The sequence below is a fragment of the Grampus griseus genome (assembly GCF_964374135.1).
Source record: "Grampus griseus genome assembly, chromosome: 20".
Classification (NCBI taxonomy): domain Eukaryota; kingdom Metazoa; phylum Chordata; class Mammalia; order Artiodactyla; family Delphinidae; genus Grampus; species Grampus griseus.
In genome coordinates, this window is record NC_139014.1 from 14,691,465 (window position 1) to 14,714,745 (window position 23,281).

Consider the following 23,281-nt stretch of genomic DNA (forward strand, 5'->3'; position numbering starts at 1 on the left):
AACTGTGAAAGAACCTGGGTGAGGTTTTCCAAGGACTACAATAATTCTAAGATCCCTTTCCTGGATGGTATCTAATACATACTGGACTATAGTCAGAACATCTGGATTCAAGACCAGCTCTGTCACTATCTACTGTTTCACCTAGGCCAAATCACTCTAAGCCTCAGTTTCCCCAGGGGGTAGACTGGCGATAACAGATGCCTAACCAACCACTCAAAGCTGCAAAAACCAAATGAAAGTTGAAAGTACCTTATACATGTAAAGTGTAATGATTTTTAAACAGGGGCCAGACTGAAGGTATTCTGCCCAACAAGTTTCGTTCTAACTTCCTGCACTTGCCCCATTAGTTTCTTGGAAAACTGAAAATAATTACCATTTAAATTATCCTTGATATTTTGAACTTAAATAGTGTCAAATTCATTGATGGGAAATTTGGGAAGTGGGCAACATTTAGATGAGAAGATTATAAGTTTACTTTTGTCAGAGAGAATCTGAGGTAACAAAACAAAATGCCATTCACAGTTTAAGATGGTTGGGTATTTAGTTTTTATCATATGCAGGTACAAGTGACAACAGAATGTTAAGCTTGAGATTATGTTATGACAGTGGAAAGGTCGAGAAAGTTATAAGAAAGTCAAGAGCAGAAAGATAAATTAAGAGTTAGATGCACACATGTTTAGAAAAGAAGTCTGTAATAGGAAAACAGCTAAGAGTTGATGGCCCAAGGCAGAGGGCTAGGGCAGCAAGAACTACTGAAGGAGACGGTGAAGTATCTTAAAATGGCAGTAAAACCAAGGCTAGAGAAAGACTCTTCAGATTAAGAGGAGGTTCTGTGATTGCCCAAATCCAGGAGTTCTCAGGTAAAAACAATATTGACGCCTAAGACCTGGCCTTGGCCAGGTGCGATGGGAGGAGTATGACTTTCCACCTTGGTGAGGGATGAAGACAGAGGAAAGATCAGAAGCTGTCATAGAAGGATCAATAAAAAAGGAATCTGGAGAGTAGAAAGAGATAGTACATTTAGAAACAGGAATAAGAAGGGAAGTAAAGGTATAGGTGATAACAAAAGGTGGATGAGTTGACAGATTGCTAAAAATGGAGGAAACTAAGTAGAGAACAAAGTGGCTCACAGTTACCATCAAGAGGAGATGAAGACCAGGTTGATATGGTATCCTGGAGAAGTGTATGTAAAGTGTGATCTGTGGGCTGGTGCCAGGGTACAACCTGTGGTGTATACCAGTCCTCAACAAGGTAAATACCAAAATGGAAGAGTAACTCTTTAAGCACTTTTACAACAATTTGGCAGTGACTCATGTCTATTGAACTTAACAATAAAAGTTGTGGGCTTGTATTTTATACGTCTCTAGTTAAATTTTCCATTTCACTTTTCATGTTTTTAAAAAAGAATTGGTCCATAAAAGATTAGAAACTAGAAGAAAACTGGTATTTCATCACAAACAGAGAAGCACTTCCAGAAGTAGGACTCCTAAGCACGTAGCAATTTTGGATCATGATACCTCTGTTTATTGAGAAGCCTGAGGTCTAGCTGAGGAAGTCCTCAAGGAAAGATTTCATCACCATCAATGCCACTATTAGTCTTAAATGCAAATCTTTATAAATGCAAAAAAAGGAGTAGCTTAAGTGTTCCAACAGTAGCAAAAATGGTTATTTAATTAAATTATGGTATATCCACTCAACGGACTTATGCATCCTTATAAATTATAATCATGAAGACTGTATATTAACAGAAAAATGTACATGACAATGTTAAGTGAAAAATTAAAGTAGAAAATTGTATAAATACCATGACAACACTTATAGTGTGTATACATATGGCCAAAGAGGGGCGTATGCAAAAATCAATCAATGTGTTATGGTGCTAGGATTATGTAAGACGGTCCTCTTTTTTTTTTAAGTTTACAATAAGTTATACTGACTTTATAATAATTTTAAAAAATACACATCCTTAGAGAGAGAGGCATCAACGTGGCACTTATTTTATGTGATATCTAATGCCACACCATCAGTGTCAGAGCTTAGATGGTCATCTTCCAAACAGCTCTGGTGTTGCAGCAGTATCTGCAGCTGAGTGCACCCCTTACTGGATGGGAAAGCGAATGCAAAGAACCAGTTGTCTACAGTTTCTCATCAGGGGAGTGGAGGGATCACAATCAGGGGTGCTAGCTCCCAGTTAAACAATCACATCATTAAACTAAACCCCAATTCCAGCTTCTTCTGTAAAGAAGGGGTTGGCAGAATATGATTTCTGCTTGACTCCTGCTAACAATTCAAGAAGTATTCACTGTGTTCTCTTAAGAGGATGGGTTCCAAAACAAGACACAGCTCCCGTTCTCAAGGAGCTTATAATCTTTTGGGGTAAAACTTACAAATATGCAACAACTAGAGGGCAATTACTCAGGAACCTATAAACTAGTGTGCAAATTATATCCAATGACTAAAGGAACAGGGAATAATGAAAATGGTCTCAGTCAAAAATACTGACCAAACTGCAGCAGGTAAATCAAGCTAGAGCCTTAAAAAAGGTTGACCATGGTCTGGCAAAGAGGAAGCAGGAAGAACTGCAGAATAGTGGAAGTATGCTGAAGAACTTGGAAAGATGAGACTGGGGAGCTGAGAGGAAGGGTAGTTAGTGATAACCCTTGGGTGCCAGGCTAAATTTAGATCTTACATGATAGGCAACGAGGAAGGCCTACAAGGAGCAGGTGAGTAACTTGAACAGAGAAATGAAATAATAAAGTATATATTTTACTTCAGAATACTTCCCAAAACACATCCAGAAAAGAAGACATTGTGAGAGAGAAGACCAGTCCTCATGCTCAAGGACACTTCTATAATATGAGAAAATGTCTTCTTTACTCTAAGCCTTCCTAACCGCATTCTCCTGTGTCTTTCGCTAATCAATAGACAGTCCAAGGTGTCTTTAAAAATAAATGGTCAGGGGCTTCCCTGGTGGCGCAGTGGTTGAGAGTCCGCCTGCCGATGCAGGGGACACGGGTTCGTGCCCCGGTCCAGGAGGATCCCACATGCCGCGGAGCGGCTGGGCCCGTGAGCCATGGCCACTGAGCCTGCGCGTCCGGAGCCTGTGCTCCGCAAGGGGAGAGGCCACAGCGGTGAGAGGCCTGCGTACCGCTAACTAACTAACTAACTAAATAAATAAATAAATAGTCAGCATAAAGCACCATTCCATCTAAACTCTGTCCTGGTATGGAGCGTCCATAGTTCTCACACAGTAATGTCAGCTGTCCACAGTTGGCTGTCTTCAAGCATAAGGAAAGGAAAGAGTGCCAAGAAACCTTCAGGAACATGCATCTGAAGAAAACTGGTAGAGCCATCAGTGATTAGAAGACAGACCCAGATTACAAGCATTCTTGTGAAATGTAGGCCCCCAGGGACCCTTTAGGAGAGGAAACTACATAAGGGATGATCCCTCACTTCTGAAGGCCCCCACAGATTGCTGCCATTTGGTAAGGTAGCAGCTGGTAAATTACAAGAGGCCCTTTAGACCATGGCCTTTTTTCCACTGAACAGAAGGGAAAGTTTGTTTCCTACATGTGTCCCAAGGGAAAGTCACGGTTGCCGAGGAGTTGTGGGAGTTGGGTTTACAAAGCATGATAGTCTCAAATCCTTGACAGCCTCTACTAATCAGCTCCCCCACGCTGAGCAAATCTCTCTTGCTGGGGTCCAAATCTAGTCGAAAGAACATAAATACAGAGAAAAAGAATTTCCTCCTTTATCGTAAAATGTTTCCCTTCCTCCCATACCACAAGCCAAGTCACCTTCAGTTGCAATTTTAACACCAATGATCTGGCTTCGCAGTCAAATCAAATGCAGAAGGCTAAATGGCTACTGACCCAGTGGGCTGGGCCACACCTACGTTCTCGCTTTAGCAGTGACTAAGGAACACAAAATTCTGTCAAGGAAGCAAGCTGGACTCCTGAAGGACAGCAAGCTTTGTCTTCAGCTGTCAGGCCGTGACAGGGGCTACTTACATGGTTTCTGTCCTGGGACAGCAGCAATATCCTAAGGCTTTTCATGCTTGAGCTTCTATCCAAAATATCAATTGCTTTATCAAGATCATCTTGGTTCTTCAGCAGGATGGAGAGCTGTGACACAGGACACAGAAAAAGGAAATCACATAAAACATAAGTCTTTAGTTTGCAAAAATAAGCAAAATAAGCAACAAAAAAATAAATTTGGAGGAAAACAATCTCAGTGGATACTATGGGGTCTTAAAAGATCTAATTGAAACCACAGAGATATTTTCTTTCCCTTTTTATTAAGTTTACAATTCAAAGATTTTTGGTAAATTTACAGAGTTGTGCAACCATCACCACAATTCAATTTCAAAACATTTCCATTGCTCCAAAAAGATCTCCTGTGCCCATTCAGAGTCACTCCCCTTTTCTACCTCTTACCCCAGGCCACCACTAATCTACTTTCTGTCTCTAGAGATTTGCATTTTCTGGACATTTCATATAAATGAAATCACACAATTCATATTCAATTCAATTCAATTCATAGCCTTTTGCATCTAGCTTCCTTCACTTTGCTTAACGTTTTTGAGTTCATCCATGCTGTAGCACATATCAGTACTTTATTTCAAGGTATTTTTTTTTGATGGTATAAAAATATTTTTTAAAATATTTTCAGTTTTTTTTTAAATTTTTATTTGAGTATAGTGGCTTTACAATATTGTGTTAGTTTCTACTGTACAGCAAAGTGAAATGAAACAGCTATAGTGAAACAGCTATACGTATACATATATCCCCTCTTTTTTGGATTTCCTTCCCATTTAGGTCACCACAGAGCACTGAGTAGAGTTCCCTGAGCTATACAGTAGGTTCTCATTAGTTATCTATTTTATACATAGTATCGATAGTGTATATATGTCAATCCCAATCTCCCAATTCATCCCACCCCCCCCAAGATATTTTCTAAGAAAAGCTTCGTCTCTAAAAATACCCTTTACTCCAAAGCATCAAATCCGAAACAGTTATAGGCCCCATATTTCTTCCTAGATTAAGCAGTAGAATCATGTCCCATTCTACCCTGTGCTGACATTAACAGAATAAGCAGAAAAGGCACAGGAGGAGGAGGGGTCAGGCAGAGGATGAAAACGTTACTCAAATAAGAACACAAACTTAGACTGCATAGAAGGGTTTAGTATCTTAATGTATAAAGGTTAAAAAAAATCAGTGACTAGAACGAAAAACTACTTCCTCTGTTTTCATTCCACTGAAGTATTAAAGAGATGGTTCTTGAGGGTACAGATAAGCCTCACTCACTGTTAGAAGCAAAAGATATTATGAGTACTTAGTATTAAAAGATGCAAAACTATGCTTTGCCTAAGACCTAAAAAATGTCAGATCTTATGTACTTGTGGCAAACATAAAGCAAAAATCCCATTAATTTCTTCAGTTCCCCATTCAGAATACAAGGAAGTGAGAACTCTAAACCCCAGGCCAGGAAAAAACAAATAGTAAAAACAGTATTTAAAATAAAACCTCAAGACAACCCATGGAATGGGAGAAAATTTTACAAATCATATCATATTGTAAAAGAATTCCTTCCTGGGTAACACTCAAAGTAGGGATAAATAAGGACTCGTGTTGGGGGAGGCGGGGAAGGGGTGGGTGGAGACAGGGGAAGATAAAGAAATTACTGGAGTAGGTTTTAACTTAAAAAAAAAAAACTACAATTTTGCAAATGTATGATAAGGGTCTAGTATCCAGAATATATAAAGAACTCTTACAATTCAACAATAAAAGGACAAACAATCCGATTTTTTAAAAGGGCAAAGGATTTGAATAGATATTTGTCCAAAGAAAATAAAAAAATGGCTAATAAGCACATGAAAAGCTACTCAACATCGTTAGTCATTAAGGAAATGAAAGTTAAAAACCACAATAAGATACCACTTCACGTCTATTAGGATGGCTATAATTTTTTTAAAAAAGAAAAAAAAAAAGAGAGAATCACAAGTATTGGTGATGATGTAGAGAAATTGCAACCCTCGTACATTGCTGGTAGAAATGTAAAGTGGTACCAGTTGATATGCGAAAGTTGGGCAGTTCCTCCAAAAGTTAAATACAGAGTTTCTACAAGAACCATCATTCCACTCAGGTATATTTTAGAGAATTGAAAACATTTGTTCATATAAAAATTTGTACACAAATGTTCATAGCAGCATTATTTATAATAGCCAAAAGTGAAAACAACTCAAGTGTCCATCAACAGATGAATGGATACACAAAATGTGGTATATCCATATAATGGAATATTATTCAGCCATAAAAAGGAATGAAGTATGAGACATGCTACAACATAGATGAGCCTTGAAAACATGCTTAGTGAAAGAAGCCAAACACAAAAGGCCACATATTGTGTGATTCCATATATATGAAATGTTCATAATAGGCAAATCCAGAGAGGCAGAAAGTAAATAAGTGGCTGCCAGGGACTGGGGAGTGGGGAGAATGGGAAGTGACTCCTAAGAACTACAGGATTTCTCTTTGGGGTGATGAAAAAGTTTTGGAATCAGGTAGTGATGTTAGTTACACAACTCTGTGAATACACTAAAACCACTGAATTATACAGTTTAAAATGTAAATTTAAAAATAAGAGTAAATTCTATGGCAGGTGAATTATATCTCAATAAAGCTATTATTACAAAAATATAAACATAAATAAAATAAAATCTCAACAGATTTTTTCATTTGTCGTTCACAAATCCTGACAAGACAGGGTTTAGAGGGCAAAGAAAAGAAAAATAGTTGAGACATTTGAAATTAATAAGATGTAAGTAAATTAGTCAATTCTTGGTCACTGACATTAGCAGACTGCGGAAAGACGTGAATGATTTAAAATAGTAACAATTATGGGAGTTCCCTGGTGGTCTAGTGGTTAGGATTCCAGGCTTTCACTGCCATGGACCAGGTTCAATCCCTGGTCGGGGAACTGAGATCCTGCAAGCCGTGCAGCACAGCCAAAAAACAAAAAACAACAAAAAACAAAGTGATGAAAAATAAATGCTCAAATAAATTAGTCTTCACTGATTCAAAAAATAATGACAATTACTTATATTTGGCTTTAAAATCAATATCTGTATAAACATTTGAATAAAGGAATGCTCAACATTCTGGGCAGTCATTCCCTTGGCAAAAGAGTTTGAAAATGGATTTTGGGACATCTGAAATTCTTAATGGAAATATTAATGGAAAGAGAAACAAGTGGTACTAAATCATCCAGAAAAGTCTTTACTAACTAAAGAACACCTTCTTTAATGCTGATTGGCTAGCTGACTTCAGCCTCACTTTCTTATATAGTCACTGATGCTTGAGCTGCAATTTTTTAAACTTCTATGGATTTGACATTTGTATTTGGGGGGGAGTTCTCAAATCCTGTATTTAAAATGTGTTACTTTACATACTTTAAAATACTTACATCTGTGTTATTTATTAACTATAGAGTTAGTGGTTTATTTTTCAAATTTGCTGTATTTCTAAAATTTATCCAAAAAGCAAAAATCAGATGGTGTTATTTTTGTTAGCTATTTGGCAGTGCATATATCCAGTTGTGGTTGTACATTTTATATGAAGAGGACCACAGAGTTTTTGCCAACAAATGTCATCTCCTACAGATTTAAGCCCCAAAGTAGACGAAATTCTTAACTTTTCAACCAATAAAATAAAACTACAAAGTAAGGGGACTTCCCTGGTGGCGCAGTGGTTAAGAATCTGCCTGCCAATGCAGGGGACATGGGTTCAAGCCCTGGTCCGGGAAGATCCCACATGCCGCGGAGCAACTAAGCCTGTGCGCCACAACTACTGAGGCTGAGCTCTGGAGCCTGCAAGCCACAACTACTGAGCCCACGTGCCACAACTACTGAAGCCTGCGTGCCTAGAGTCCATGCTCTGCAACAAGAGAAGCTACTGCAATGAGAAGACCGCGCACCGCAACGAAGAGTAGCCCCTGCTCACCGAAATTAGAGAAACACCGCACAGCTACTAAGACCCAACCCAGCCAAAAATAAATAAATTAAAATAAATAAATTAAAAAAAAAGAAAAACTACAAAGTAAGGACCTGACTCTCAAAGAGCCATGAGGTTGCCCAGCTTTCCTGTCTTTCCCCCCAACTCAGTTCCCTCAAGGTGCAGGCTCCTTATTGGGCACAAACAGTGCCTTTCAGACTAATGCAAAGCACCAGCCTAAGCAGACTGCAGCCTCTAGTACGTTCCTTGGAGCTGGGAAAGCAGCCAAGTAACTGACATTCAAAAGAATTCCTTCCTGGGTGATGTTCAAAGTATGAATAAATAAAATGGCTGTTGGGCGGGGTTAGGAGGACTAAGAGTTAAAGAAATCATTAGAGTAGGTGCTAACGTTTGGAACCAGCTACAGTTAGAAGTTAAACTCTGAGAGAAGAATCCAGCATTTATGCCTGTCAATAGAGGATCTACCCACCAGTTTTCCACACCTCCCCAGCCCTACTGAACCCTCTGCTACTAAGGCTGTGCTGGAAGGAAAAAGATAACCTACAAAATGTAAAGGAGACAATATAAGCCCTGACCCTAATCGCGTACCTGATTCCACCATGGAGTATTAGAGCTACCAGCATTCAATGAGCAGAGGGAATGGACATAGCTATGTAACCTCCCATGTAATAAAAAAGAGAAATCGCAGAATTACTGGAATTAAGGAAAGAGGCTCCAGAAAATGAAAACCTGAAGATGACATTAAAGGAACAAACTAGGAAATCCTCAGTTAAACAGAGAGAAAAAAGGTAGGCAGCTGGGCCTCCCTTGCCCGCACACCATCCATCTTTCGTACCTCATTGTTCATGTAATGTAGATCAAGAGGCTGCCCAAACACTGTCGTCACCTTGTGCTCCACATCTTCATATCTTACAGGCCGGCTGAATGCTATAATTCTGAAAAGGAACAGAAATCATGGTTAACTGTATATTTTAAATGCAGGGTTTAGAAGCTATGGCTCCTGAGTGTTATCTTCCTTTTCTTTTCAACATAGAATTCTCTTTTTATTTTTCATGCAGCTTGCCTTTCTCTGTATTTTTTTCTTCTCTTACGTCTACCTTTATCTTTTCACCCTTCTTCTGAGCATCTCTCAGGTTTGTCAATAGTACCTATGAGCAGTACTCAATCTCAGCCATTGTTCTTCCACTTCATCTCAGCTCTTTCGGTCAATGACAGTGCAGTATCATAGGAGGATACCTGGATTTAAAAACTATGCTTCAAATATTCCTGTTAGGAAGAAAACCTGGGGATTGGAGCAGCAGTCCTGAAAACATGGTCTTAACTCCTATAATCAACTCAACTCCAGGACTTGAAAGGTCTCTTCCATTGTTCATTTTTGAGATGCCACAGTAATCTCAATGCTGATTATCCTCAGAACTGACATTTCCTGCCATAGTCACAGGAATTCCCCTTGAGTTGGTTATATGCCTGATCAGTTTTTTCTTAACCAGTGACACATGTGTGCATGTAAGTAGCGTTGATATTGATGCTCTTCTAGAGAGACTCTCTAGGTCAGTTCAAAGAACAACTTCTATAAATAGATGGTAGAGTAAGAACATGTTCAAAGAGGTCTTAAAATGATTTGTCGTTAAATGTCACAGCAAAATTTACAAGTGGGGATAGATGAAACAAGGTTGGCAAAATGTTGATAATGTTGAAGTTGGGTGACAGGTCCTTGGGGGTTGAGTATCATATTCTATTTTTGTGTGTGCTTGAAATGTTTTTAATAAAAAGCTTTAATTAATGCATTAGGTTTAACTATATGATACTGGAGGTAGTCAACAATTTTTGCATATAAAAGTGGCAATTTTATATGGGACCAACCCAACACTCTAAAACTTAAATAATTAAAACAAAAATAAGCAAAGAGGGACTTCCCTGGTGACACAGTGGATAAGACTCCACACTCCCAATGCAGGGGGCCTGGGTTCGATCCCTGGTCAGGGAACTAGATCTCACATGCCTTTTGCAACTAAGAGTTCGCATGCCACAACTAAGGAGTCCACGTGCTGCAACTAAGGAGCCCATGAGCCACAACTAAGGAGCCCGCCTGCCGCAACTAAGACCCCACGCAACCAAATAAATATTTAAAAAAAATAAGCAAAGAGATAAACAGAAGAGAATATCAGAAACCCATATATATTATATATATATATATACATACATATATATATATGTATAAAGAAAATACAGGATTGAAAAAAATATTAGAGCAGGGAAGGTCTTCCTAAGCATTGCATAAAATAGATAAGACAAAAAGGAAGAAGACAAGTTTGACAACAAAAATTTAAACTTTTGATGGGAAAATAAACCATCAACAAAGTTAAAAAGAGAGCTTCCCTGATGGCGCAGTGGTTGAGAATCTGCCTGCTAATGCAGGGGACACGGGTTCGAGCCCTGGTCTGGGAGGATCCCACATGCCGCGGAGCAACTAGGCCCGTGAGCCACAACTACTGAGCCTGTGTATCTGGAGCCTGTGCTCCGCAACAAGAGAGGCCGCGATAGTGAGAGGCCCGCGCACCGCGATGAAGAGTGGCCCCCGCTTGCCACAACTACAGAAAGCCCTTGCACAGAAACAAAGACCCAACACAGCAAAAATAAATTAATTAATTAATAAACTCCTACCCCCAACACTTCTTTAAAAAAAAAAAAGTTAAAAAGAAATACCAAACTTGGAGAAAATACTTGCAAAAATCAATAAGAAAAAGACAGCCCAATAGAAACACAAGCAAAGGATATGATGAATGGCTAATAAACACATGAAAAGATGCTTAATGTGATAGGGGAAAATGTATATTAAAACCACCTTAATCTGTTAGCATGTCTAGACTTAGATGAAATCTGACTAGTGTGTGGCGGACTAGCAGCACTCAGCCATGAACCTCTATAGTTCTTGCCCTCCTCCACACTGACAGGAAGAAGTGCGTGGTTCTCTCATATACTCCCTGCTCCCCCAGACTGGGAAGTGGTATAACCAGAGGAAGAAGCAATAAGCCACAGCAAAGAGGGATCTAAGCCATTTTTTAAAAAATTTATCTTATTGAAGTATAGTTAATTTTACAATGTTATATTAATTTCTCCTGTATAGCAAAGTGATTCAGTTATACATATACATGCATTATTTTTCATATTCTTTTCCATTATGGTTTATCATAGGATATTGGATATAGTTCCCTGTGCTATACGGTAGGATCTTGTTTATCCATTCTATATATAATAGTTTGCATCTGCTAATCCCAAACTCCCAATCCATCCCTCCCCCATCCCCCTCCCCACTGGCAACCACAAGTCTGTTCTCTATGTCTGCGAGTCTGTTTCTGTTTCATAGACAAGTTCATTTGTGTCATATTTTAGATTCCACATATAAGTGATATCATCTGGTATTTGTCTTTCTCTTTTCTTAAAAGAAATTTATTTATTTATTTATTTTTGGCTGTGTTGGTTCTTCATTGCCACGTGCGGGCTTCCTCTAGTTGCGGTGATCAAGGGCTACTCTTCCTTGCAGTGCACGGGCTTCTCATTACGGTGGCTTCTCTTGTTGCAGAGCACAGGCTCCAGGAGCGCGGGCTTCAGTAGTTGTGGCACATGGGCTCAGCAGTTGTGGCTCACGGGCTCTAGAGCGCAGGCTCAGTAGTTGTGGTGCATGGGCTTAGTTGCTCCATAGCATGTGGGATCTTCCCAGACCAGGGCTCAAACCCATGTCCCCTGCATTGGCAGGCAGATTCTTAACCACTGTGCCACTAGGGAAGTCCTGTCTTTCTCTTTCTGACTTACTTCACTTAGTATGATAATCTTTAGTTCCATCCATGTTGCTGCAAATTGCATTATTTCGTTCTTTTTTATGGCTGAGTAGTATTCCATTGTATATATGTATCACATCCTCTTTGTCCATTCATCTGTCGATGGGCATTTAGGTTGTTTCCATGTCTTGGCTACTGTAAATAGTGCTGCTGTGAACACAGGGGTGCATGTATCTTTTGAATTATAGTTTTGTCTGGATATATGCCCAGGAGTGGGATTGCTGGATCATATGGCAACTTTACTTTTAGTTTTTTGAGGAATCTCCATACTGTTTTCCATAGTGGCTGCACCAATTTACATTCCCATCGACAGTGTAGGAGGGTTGCCTTTTCTCCACACCCTTTCCAGCATTAGTTATTTGTAGACTTTGTAATGATGGCCATTCTGACCAGTGTGAGGTGATACCTCATTGCAGTTTTGATTTGCACTTCTTTAACAGTTAGCGACACTGAGCATCTTTTCATGTGCCTGCTGGCAACCTGTATGTCTTCTATGGAGAAATGTCTAACTAGGTCTTCTGCCCATTTTTCGATTGGGCTGTTTGTTTCTTTGTTATTGAGTTGTATGAGCTGTTTGTATATTTTGGAAATTAAGCCTTTGTCAGTTGCATCAATTTGCAAATATTTCCTCCCAGTCCATAGGATGTCTTTTCATTTTGTTTATGGTTTCCTTTGCTGTGCAAAAGCCTGTAAGTTTGATTAGGTCTCATTTGTTTATTTTTGCTTTTATTTCTCTTGCCTTGGCAGACTGACCTAAGAAAATAGTATGATTTATGTCAGAGAATGTTTTGCCTATGTTCTCTTCTAGGAGTTTTATGGTGTCGTGTATTATATTTAAGTCTTCAAGCCATTTCAAGTTTATTTTTGTGTATGGTGTAAGGGTGTGTTCTAACTTCACTGATTTACACGTGGCTGTCCAGCTTTCCCAACACCACTTGAAGAGACTCTCTTTTCTCCATTGTATATTCTTGCCTCCTTTGTCAAAGATTAATGGTAGGTAATGTGGGTTTATTGCTGGGCTCTCTACTGTGTGTTCCATTGATTCAAATGTCTGTTTTTGTGCCAATACCATACTGTTTTGATTACTGTAGCTTCGTAGTATTGCCTGAAGTCTGGGAGGGGTATGCCTCTGGCTTTGTTCTTTTTCCTCAGGATTGCTTTGGCAATTCTTAGCCTTTTATGATTCCACATAAATTTTAGGATTATTTGTTCTAGTTCTGTGAAAAATGTCATGGGTAATTTGATAGGTAAGCCATTGGATTTTAATGAAATCTGGCTGGCTGAAATCAGTGGGCACCATAAAAGCTGTTATCATCTAGAACTGCGCTGTTCAGTATGGTAGCCACTAGCCACATGTGGCTATTTAAATTCAAATTAAATTTTAGAATTGGCTCTTTCAGTCCCACTAGCCACATTGCAAGTGCTCACTAGATACATGTGGCAAGTGCCTAGTATACTGGAGAACTCAGCTATAAGTCGGCCCTCCATATCCACAGGTCCATATCTGCAGATCAAAAATATCTGAAAAAGGGCTTCCCTGGTGGCGCAGTGGTTGAGAGTCTGCCTGCCGATGCAGGGGACACGGGTTCGTGCCCCGGTCCAGGAAGATCCCACATGCCGTGGAGCGGCTGGGCCCGTGAGCCATGGCTGCTGAGCCTGTGCGTCCGGATCCTGTGCTCTGCAGCGGGAGAGGCCACAACAGTGAGAGGCCTGTGTACTGCAAAAAAAAAAAAAAAAAAAAAAAAAAAACTGAAAAAAATTCCAGAAAGTTCCAAAGAGCAAAACTTGAATTTGCCACATGCTGGCAACTATTTACATGGCATTTACATTGTATTAGGTATTATAAGTAATCTAGAGATGATTTAAAGTATACACGAAGATGTACATAGGCTATATGCCAAGACTGCACCATTTTACCTAAGAGACTTGACCATCCAAGGAGTTTGGTATCCACAGGGGGTCCTGGAACCAATTCCCTCGGCTACCAAGGGATTACTATAGAACCTTTCCATTACAGCAGCAAGTTCTACTGAACAACATTGATAGGATATTACTATAAACCATAATCTATCCTTCACACAAAGCATAACATCTTAGGAAGATAATTTCTCTATAACTTTTCCTTCATCCATCACTACCTTTCATTTTTGGAAATTATACTGCTGAATGTATTAGCTTATATCTACCAGGAAATCCATCCATATTGTAATCCTTATTTTTCCCTCAAATCAACTGTCCCAAACAATAATTAGGTGCAATCTAGATATGGGTTATCTAGATATGAGTGTTTTCTGGATTCTTTTGAGAGAATACCTTTCTATTAATTCAAAAGGGGCCAGCCTTTTTTTTTTTAAATCAATTTTTTAAATTTATTTATGTTTTTGGCTGCATTGGGCCTTCGTTGCTGCGTGTGGGTTTTCTCTAGCTGTGGCAAGCAGGGGCTACTCTTCCTTGCGGTGCACAGGCTTCTCATTGCAGTGGCTTCTCTTGCTGTGGAGCATGGCTCCAGACCTACGGGCTTCAGCAGTTGCGGCATGTGGGCTCAGCAGTTGTGGCTCGCAGGCTCAGCCATTGTGGCTCACAGGCTCTAGAGCACAGGCTCAGTAGTTGTGGCACACAGGCTTAGTTGCTCTGCAGCATGTGGGATCTTCCTGGACCAGGGATCGAACCCATGTCCCGTGCCTTGGCAGGCAGATTCTTAACCACTGCACCACCAGGGAAATCCCCGGGGCCAGTCTTTCTGAATAAAATACCAGGAGATCACTCAGATGTCTCTAGCACAGTTAGAAAAACATCAGGCTCAGAGATAAATTTTCCTGCATTTGGCCTGGTGATGAGCCATTCAAAACCCCCAAAAGCAGCCCAAAAGTCTGGTCAAGATCAGAAACCAGCACTCTCAGGTTTGGTAAGATCTAAGCTGCTGCTACCACCTTGAATAACAGACATTTTTAGGCCAGTACTTCAAAGAGGGGTCTAACACCCAGGACAACCATCCCCACCAGTGTTCAGACATGAAGGGAAGGAGATCCTAATCTACAGTCCTCTTCTGCCCTCCTGAGGCTAAGAGGGAGGAAGGGTAGAAGTCTGATGCCCACCCTTCCAAAGCAAAGGGAAAGTCAGCCCACCAGAATGGATACCTGGCAATGACGAATGGGAAAAGTCACTACTTCTTTCCTCTTTTCTGTAAATTCTTATTCTATAAGGGCCTACAACATTTAGGTACATACTGTCCATATTCCCTGTAAAAAGTAAAGAAAGCCCACAATAACACTTTCTACAAAATCCTAAGACATGAAATACACGAAACCAGAGCTGTCTGGCACAGAGCAGCTTGAACTTGGCTTCCCCGCACCGACTTTATAAAGTCCTCAATTCCACACACAGTACACAAACAGTGAAATGCCATGGCTCCCGAAAACAGCTCCATAAAAAGAGAATGCAGTTTTCAAAACCTTGATACCAACACTGCCGCTTAGGGCTTCAAAAGCCTGACCACCTTAAATATTTGTGGTTTCGATCTGGCAGCATCTCTGAAACTAAACACATTCACTTTCTCAGTGTAAGTCCGCTCACTGTAACTGCACACCACTTAGGGAACAGGAATTCAGGAGCGTGTACTGTGTAATTAGGCTCCAACACAACTGAGCTTTTGATTTCCTATCTTCATACTTCTGAAAACTCTCTGCTGCTCCAAGTTTGGCAATCCCTCCAAAACCCAGTCAGGTCAGAAGTGTGAAAAGGAGCAACAATGAAGTGACAATTTAAGTTCCATGCTACTGGCAGGTCATAGGACAAACAGCTGGGGACAGAGCTCAGAAGACCTTCTTCCCTCCGGCCCTGGAACAGCCCTAGAATTCGCATGGCGGCAGCAGAACCCTGGCTCTGCAGACCACTCTTTGTACAATGTTTCCATCCGGCAACCTCTGACAACCTTGCAGACTGCCGAATGTATTTTTTTAAGGGAGAACAGCAGCCAAAGCTCTCCGGAGCTAGTTTCAAATTGGGCTGAAAGATGCCAGCAGTACAGAACTACCAGTACAAGAGCATTTGAAGGCACTAAGGTCCTCTGGTGGGACTCCTAAAGTAGGTGGAGCTTATCCTGATGGGTATGCTCTTTGCCCCTCCAAATGCTCAAAGCAAAGGAAAAAGGGCGGGGCAGTTATCAATGGCAGAGAAAGGCAAAGAGGGGGAAAACAGGTACTGAAAAGCTTGCTTGGGCGCATGCTTGTGCCACATACATGCACACACAGGGTCTCAAATATCCCCTGACCAGAGTTCTGTAGGCTTTCTTAAAGGTTTTCCTTAAAATAACTTGAGAAATTCAGTGGAGTCATTTTCCTCCACTGAGAACTTCTACCTTGACTTCCTACAAAAAACTAAATACTGACAATGGAGAAAAGGATACAAGGGTTTTGTAACATTACTTTCACTTCCCTAACAAGGTAAAATACAGAATGCAGACTGAAAACTCCCTTTCTATGTCCTCAAATGAACTGAAATCTTTCACAACTGAGGGACTCGATGCAGCTTCCCATGACCTAGAGACATTTTAAACTTTTTTTTTCTTTTTCCGCTGAGTTGGGTCTTCATTGCTGCGCACGGGCTTCCTCTCATTGTAGCGAGCAGGGGCTACTCTTCGTTGTGGCGTGCGAGCTTCTCATTGCGGTGGCTTCTCTTGTTGCAGAGCACGGGCTCTAGGTGCGCAGGCTTCAGTAACTGCAGCTCACAGGCTCTAGAGCACAGGCTCAGCAGTTGCAGCACACAGACTTAGTTGCTCCGCAGCATGTGGGATCTTCCCAGACCAGGGCTCGAACCTGTGTCCCCTGCACTGGCAGGCGGATTCTTAACCACTGCGCCACCAGGGAAGTCCCAAGACATTTTAAAGAAAAACTTCCAATTCACCAACCTGACCCCTGATGTGGACAAAACCAGGGACACTCTACCGGGGATGGGAATGGTACCACGTAACAGGAGAATCCTCATCTCCCTCTGATGCCCATGGCTGGCACAGTGTCAGTGTGTCTGGAAGCCATGACTCAGTAGAGCTGGGGTCCTGACTTCCTCCCCTAGCACAATGGTGGATCTCACAGTAGCAAAATAAGAGCAGAAGAGTAAAACATTAGCAGTTGAAACGGCTTCCAATTTTAAGACCAGAAACAAGGTTCAATCAGTAGGCCAAACCAAGGGTGAAACTTTCCCCTTTATGCCCTATCAACCCCATTCCCCAGCCAGTGACCCCACAGGAATCACTCCAGGGCAATGGCTTCCACAAGCTGAACACTTTCTAAGAAATGCAGCATACATGAACACAACCACTCATCAGAAGGCAGACTTACCGCCTCTCCCCGTTGTGCTCGAACTTGATCCTGACGTCACTCTGCCAAAGAAATGATAGACAGGTTAGCGGTTTCTCTGGTGTGTGTCATTCCTGCCCTTCCCAGGTAAGTCTCAGGCAGTCCTTTAGCAACCTTAGGCAGACATCCCTGATGGCTCCTGTTAGAGCTTCTCTACCCCGACAGGCATTCCTTTCAATGAGTTCTAACCCCAGCGGCAACAAAGTTCTTGGGACAAGATCCTTTGGTGGCTGCCCCAGCTCAGGTGCTCTGCTCTGACATATCATTTCTAAGTTCACACATTCTCTATTTCCACAACTGGCTCTGGAGTTTCTCCCACTATATCACCACCTCCTGGCCAGCACACCGTTCCTTCTGGGCTGATGTAACTAGACAGAAAAAGAAACCTTAATACTGATACTTCCTAGCTCTACGACCACAACCAAGTTACTTATCCTCTGTAAGTCTTAGTTTTTCCATCTGCAAAGTAAGGCTAAACATACCTAATTCACAGAGTTGCTATGAGAACTAAACGAGAAAATGTAAGTAAAATACCTAATACATAGTAGACGTGCAATAAATGGTTGCTGCTGCTACTAATGATTTCCACAATCCTTTCAAGGCTGCCCTCAGTGGGAGTAAAGTGGCACTCTGGACAAATACCTTATAATTGTCCCCAGCTCTAGCCTAAATGGCCATCATGTGTACCCTATAAGCTCCAGGAGGACAGGGTTCATGTCTCTCTTGTTTCTGTAGCTCCAGTGATAAGCAAAGGTAATAGTATATATCTGTGCTTACAATATTTATTAAACGGATTGACTGAAGAATAGAGTTGGGCGTTAAGTGTCAGAAATTAAGACGAGGTAGGAGTGTTAGAATGTTAAGGAACAAATCAAGGAGGACGAGAGATACTGTAAAGGGCAAACAAACAATTTGAAGGAGTTAAAAATGACAGGAAAAGGGAGAAGATATTATAGAAGAAAAGAACAGGTACAGGGGAAAAAGAAAACTAAGATAGTCAGGAAACCAACAACTAATAGAGGGGGAGGTAAGAAAGTTCATGGTCAATGAATGAAAATTATACTGAGATTGACAAATTAAAAAACTGTGGCTTGGAGGAAAGAAGAGGGTTTCAGAGTATCTGAAGATGAAGAACACAGAGCAGACAGAAAAGATGACAGAAAAGGGAGAAAGCTGAAAGGTAGGGTGGGTGCACACAGGACTTCCTTTTCCCAAGAGATTGGGGGGCTAGAATTCCCTTCCAGTCAAATGAACTAGACTGGTGTTTCTAATTTACACTCTAAAACTTATTGAGGACCCCAAAAAGCTTTTGTTTATGTAGATTATATCTACTGATATTTGCCATGTTAGAAATTAAAATCGAGAAAATTTAGATTTTATTTATTTAAAAATAATTTAAAAACATTATGTGTTAACATAAATACATTTTAATTAAAAAAACTTTAAAAAAGTGAAGTGAGAGAATGCCAGTCTCTTTAATGCATGGCTTAATAGGAGACAGCTGGATTCTCATATCAGTTTTTGCTTTCAAACTGTTGTGATAATACGTATTGTGTAGCCTCTGGAAAACTCTACTGTACATTCTTAAGAGTATGAGGGTATAAAGGGCAAGGAACATCTTAGTACTATTATGAAAATAGTTTTGACCTGATGGACCCTCGAAAGGTTCTTGAGAACTTCCTAGGGGTCCTAGAATACACCTTGAGAGTCAATGAATTAAAATATAAGAATACAGTCTCTAACTCACTATTTTAAAGACAGGGAAATGGAAGCTCAAAGAGCTTCATGACCCTGAAAAGCTCACATACTAAACAGTGGACAGCAAAGCTCCCCTGAGGAGTAGGCCTGCGATGTGACAACTTTTCAAAATACAGCCCTGATACAGTCCTTTCATCCTTTGATGTAACATATGGGCCACTTGATCCCATTACTAATAATATGACAACAGTTAACATTTACTGAGGATTTACTATATACTAAGCCTTGTTCTAAGCATGTTACATGTATCAATTAAACTAACCCTCACAACAGGTACTATTATTGTGTCTACTTTACAGGAGAACCTAATTTACAATGAAGTTAAACAAGTTCTCTCAAGATTATAATGCTTTAAAAGAAGCTCAGATATGGTATAACTTAAGTGTCACACAGGCAAGGGAGGTTTATTTTACTCACAGATGCAGGGCTTCAATGGGAGCGCTGAAAGAAGGAAACTATCAAAGGATCTTTTGAGACCTTTTCAGAACTCATGGAGAAGATGGAGTAATAATAATGGAGCCAGCATCAGGACACCAGGGTAGCGATCATGCAGGAAGCTATGGGGCCTGGGGAACCAGTAGGGGAGGCTCTGGCTGAGGCTGTGCGTAGGTGGAGATGGAGGAGGTGGCATGGAAAGGCAGTGTGCCCCCTCTGGTGTGCATTCCAGGTGAGAGAGACTGTGTGTGTATGTGTGCACATGCGCGTGTGAACATGAGCACACAAGCAGAAAGGTGAGGCACTGCTGCAGAGGAAATTATCATGGGGCTTCAAGGTTTGCATGAGTGACAGCAGTGTTTTCACTGTCTTCTTTTTCTCCTTCCCCTGAACTACTAAGCAGCTCCCGTGGCAAGGCCTTCCGAAGCACAGTGCCTGCAACACGCTGCCACATCTGACATGCTGTCTCCAGCTTCCCATGCTGTCTGGTTCCGCAACTAGCTCTGGAGTATCCCAAGTGCTCACCGCAGTTTGCAGCACTGTCTGTCCCTGCAGCTGGGTTACCACTCCTTTCACTTCCTCCTGCTCACAGCCCAGCACACCTTGGTGTAGCACTCATTATTATTATATTTTATTAATCGATTCTATTTTTAGAACAGCTTTAGAGTTACAGAAAAGTTGAGCAGATAGAGCAGAGTGTCCATATACCCTTCTCCCCCCTCCACCCCCAGTTTCCCCTATCAGTAACATTAGTATGGTACATTTCTTTTTGTTACAACTAATTAAACAATATTGATGTGCTAAATAAAGCCCATAGTTTATTCAGATTTCCCTTTTTTCCTGTTGATTAAAAAAAAATTATTCCTCTGTTGATTTTTATCTAATTTTTTATAGTAATAAAAAATACATAACATAAAAACACATAACAATAGCTCTCATTCTAAACTGGGACATTATATTTAGATGCACCTATGAAGGAATCCCCTCTGTCCCTTTGTGGGACTGAAGGAACTAAATTTATTTCATGATGGGCCACAATCCAAATACTATTCTACTTGAATTTAGTGAGAAAGGGAATTAAACTTTTGCCTCAAACCACAAATCACTCCCACTCAAGACTAACCTAGCCTGTGATTAGTAAGCAGTGTAAACAAAGATGCCTAGCCTTCTGAATCCCTTGTCTGATGTGGCTACAGCCTTTCCAGAGCAGGATGCAGGCTTCCATGTACCACATGGTGTGCCCAAATCTGCCAAGTTCCTAAATCTGAGTGACCCCTGTCAGGCTGACTAGAATAAGCCATGGATAAGGAAGTTCAGATACAGCTAACTAGATTCAATTCCTTCCTGCCCACCATCCTCCTTGCCCCTCCGAGGCATTTCGCACTGGTAGCGGCGTCCTCTGTCATGAGGTTCTCTCCTCTTGCCTCTGTGACTCTATCCCAAGCCAGGGAACCTGCCACCACTCTAACCACTTCTGCTTCTTTGCTGGTTCCTCTTCCTCATGCCTTCTCACACCCCTCCCCCAACATGTAACTGTGCCTCAATGTTTGGACTTTTGGCCTCTGGATTTCTCTCCCTCTTCTCACATCTTCCCCTTGGCAGGAATTAAAAAATCAGGCAACCTATAAATAGAAGATTCCCAAATCTCTATGTCCAGCCCCAATTTCTCAAGCGAAACCTCATCTGTCTGCCACAGATATAAGGCAGATAAGTCATTGTTAGGAATGCAGCACTAGAGTCAAACTGTCTGGCTTCAAATCCTGGCTCTATAACCTCCTTGTTGTAACCTTGAACTAATCTCTCTGTGACTCAGTTTCCTCATCTGAAAAGTGAAAATAGTGACAGTATCTATCTCATGGAGTTATCAAAATACTTAAATGAAATAACTGGATAAAGATATGAGAAAAGTTCCTGACACATAATAAGTGCTCAAAAAATGGTAATACAGGTCCTTTAGCCAAAACCCTTGGGGCCGAAAGTGTCTCAGAAAGCACTTTTGGATTTAGAGAGGTAGTGGTACGTGTTCTGTATGTTAAGTGATGCCCCTCCAGGGGGAAGGTGTCTGGGCAGCACTCCACGGCACAGCAGAACGCTCACAGGCATTCCGTGCACCCCTCTGCGCTGCTTAGCCTCTCCTGAAGGTAGTTTGGGGTTTTGTAACTACTTCTGACCAGCAGCTGGGAACAAAGTTGAGTTCTACACTCTCTTCCCCGGCAGCCACGTGTGCCAGGTCAATGGAGCCACCTTCAATCAGGGTCCTTAAGTGACTGTGGGGAACACTGTCCCCCCTTCCCTGTGCTGGCCGTATCTGTACAGTCACTAAGATTTAGGGTTTACCTGTTAAGAGCAAAAGCTAGTTTTTGTATTGAAAAGTATGAATATTCACAATTAGTCAAATAAATAAAGACTGTAAATGGCCCTGTGTCCATTCAGGCCAAGTTTTGTTGCCAAATGAATTTGCTGCAAATTTAAAAATAAAGAAATAAAATTTTAAAAACATCTTTTAGTTTGCAGTACTCTTTGGATTTTAGAGTTGCAGATAAGGGATTGTGTACCTGCAAAAGCAATATACACACATACCTCTCAGAGTATTTCACTGTAGTCGCAAACTCAACCTAGCCATGTGTGTCTGCATCAACTACCCTCCCGAACTAGTCCCCCTTCTCAGTGTTGCCATTTCTAATACTGGCTACAGGCTCAAACCTCTGAGTTCTGCTTGATTCTTTCCTTCTTTTCCCTTTCTCACAGCCAGACAGCAAGTTCCAATTCTCCCCTCCAGGGACTCCAGTATGAAACTCTGCTTCCCATTCTCTCAGTTGTCACTCTCGGAGCCCCTTTCCCCTTCTGAATTCCTGAAGCAGCCTCTGTACTTCTCAGCTCCCCCCTTCCAGCACATTCTACATTCCTACACAGTTTCAGTCATCTTAACCACCACTTTCACCACACCCCTTCTTTGTTCAAAAAGTAATCAGTGATACCCATGACCTATGGAATAAAGTCTAAGTTCTTTACTGTCATTCAAAGCCCTCTGGAATGTAAGCTCACTCAGTTTACCTAATCATCTCACACCGTTTGTTCTCAAAGGGAACCCTCTCTCCAGCCAGATCAATGTCCACCCGATTTCCTGAAATATGCCATATTCATTCCTTCCCCTAGGCCTTTAATAATTCAGCTTCCCAACCTGGAGTGCCACACTTCCTCCTTTCCACCTAACTAAACTCTTATACATCCTTCACTGCCTGGTTCCAGTGCCACCTCCTCCAGAAATGACTCCATAACTCCTTCGGCCCAAGTTCGTCTTTTACTTTCCTGGCCTCCTGTGGCTCTCCGTATCTGTACCATGTATTTAGGCATAGTCACATAGTACCTTAGTTTCTTTTTTTTTTTTTTACATATTTCTCATTTCTCATAAGACTGCATGATTCCTAGGGTACAGGGAATATAACTTATATTTCTTTGTCTAAGAAGGTTGAGTATAGGCCCATGTTGAACTGAATGGAGAGGTGCTGCTGCTGAGAAAGAAGTGCCAGTACAAAAATTCCGGTCTAGGCAGGTTCAAGTCCCCTGCCCACCAGAGCTAACCTGGCGAAAGGAAGGGTGAGAGCGCGCCCAGGCCTGGCTGCAGGCCTCCAGGCGGGGCTACGGATTTGGGAACTCAGGGGGCAATAGGAGTAACCAACGCTACCAAACTTAAGCAGACGTGACCTTCTCAAAGTTTGAACTCAACAACCGGATATGTAACCCAAGAAGACTCCCAAGAATTCAAAACAACCTTTATTAAACAAAGGCTTATGAACCTCTGACATGGCAGAGGCCCCGGCCAGCCCGTGTCTCCGGTGCCCTCTCTCTGACTCTGCAGTGCTCCCCCTCCCTGTAGTTGCCA

General features: G+C 41.4%; 1 protein-coding gene across 3 annotated transcripts in view; it reads right to left on the minus strand.

The window, feature by feature from the left end:
* The window catches only part of MAP3K3 (mitogen-activated protein kinase kinase kinase 3), a 62,151-nt gene that overhangs the window by 25,626 nt on the left and 13,244 nt on the right, over window positions 1-23,281 (minus strand). For all 3 annotated transcript variants that reach the window (XM_082679861.1, XM_082679860.1, XM_082679862.1), the window contains 3 exons: window positions 17,188-17,228; window positions 8,848-8,947; window positions 4,011-4,124 (listed from right to left, as the gene is read on the minus strand). In XM_082679861.1, coding sequence (XP_082535987.1) covers window positions 4,011-4,124; window positions 8,848-8,947; window positions 17,188-17,228 — 255 coding nt within the window. The remainder of the gene's footprint in view (window positions 1-4,010; window positions 4,125-8,847; window positions 8,948-17,187; window positions 17,229-23,281) is intronic.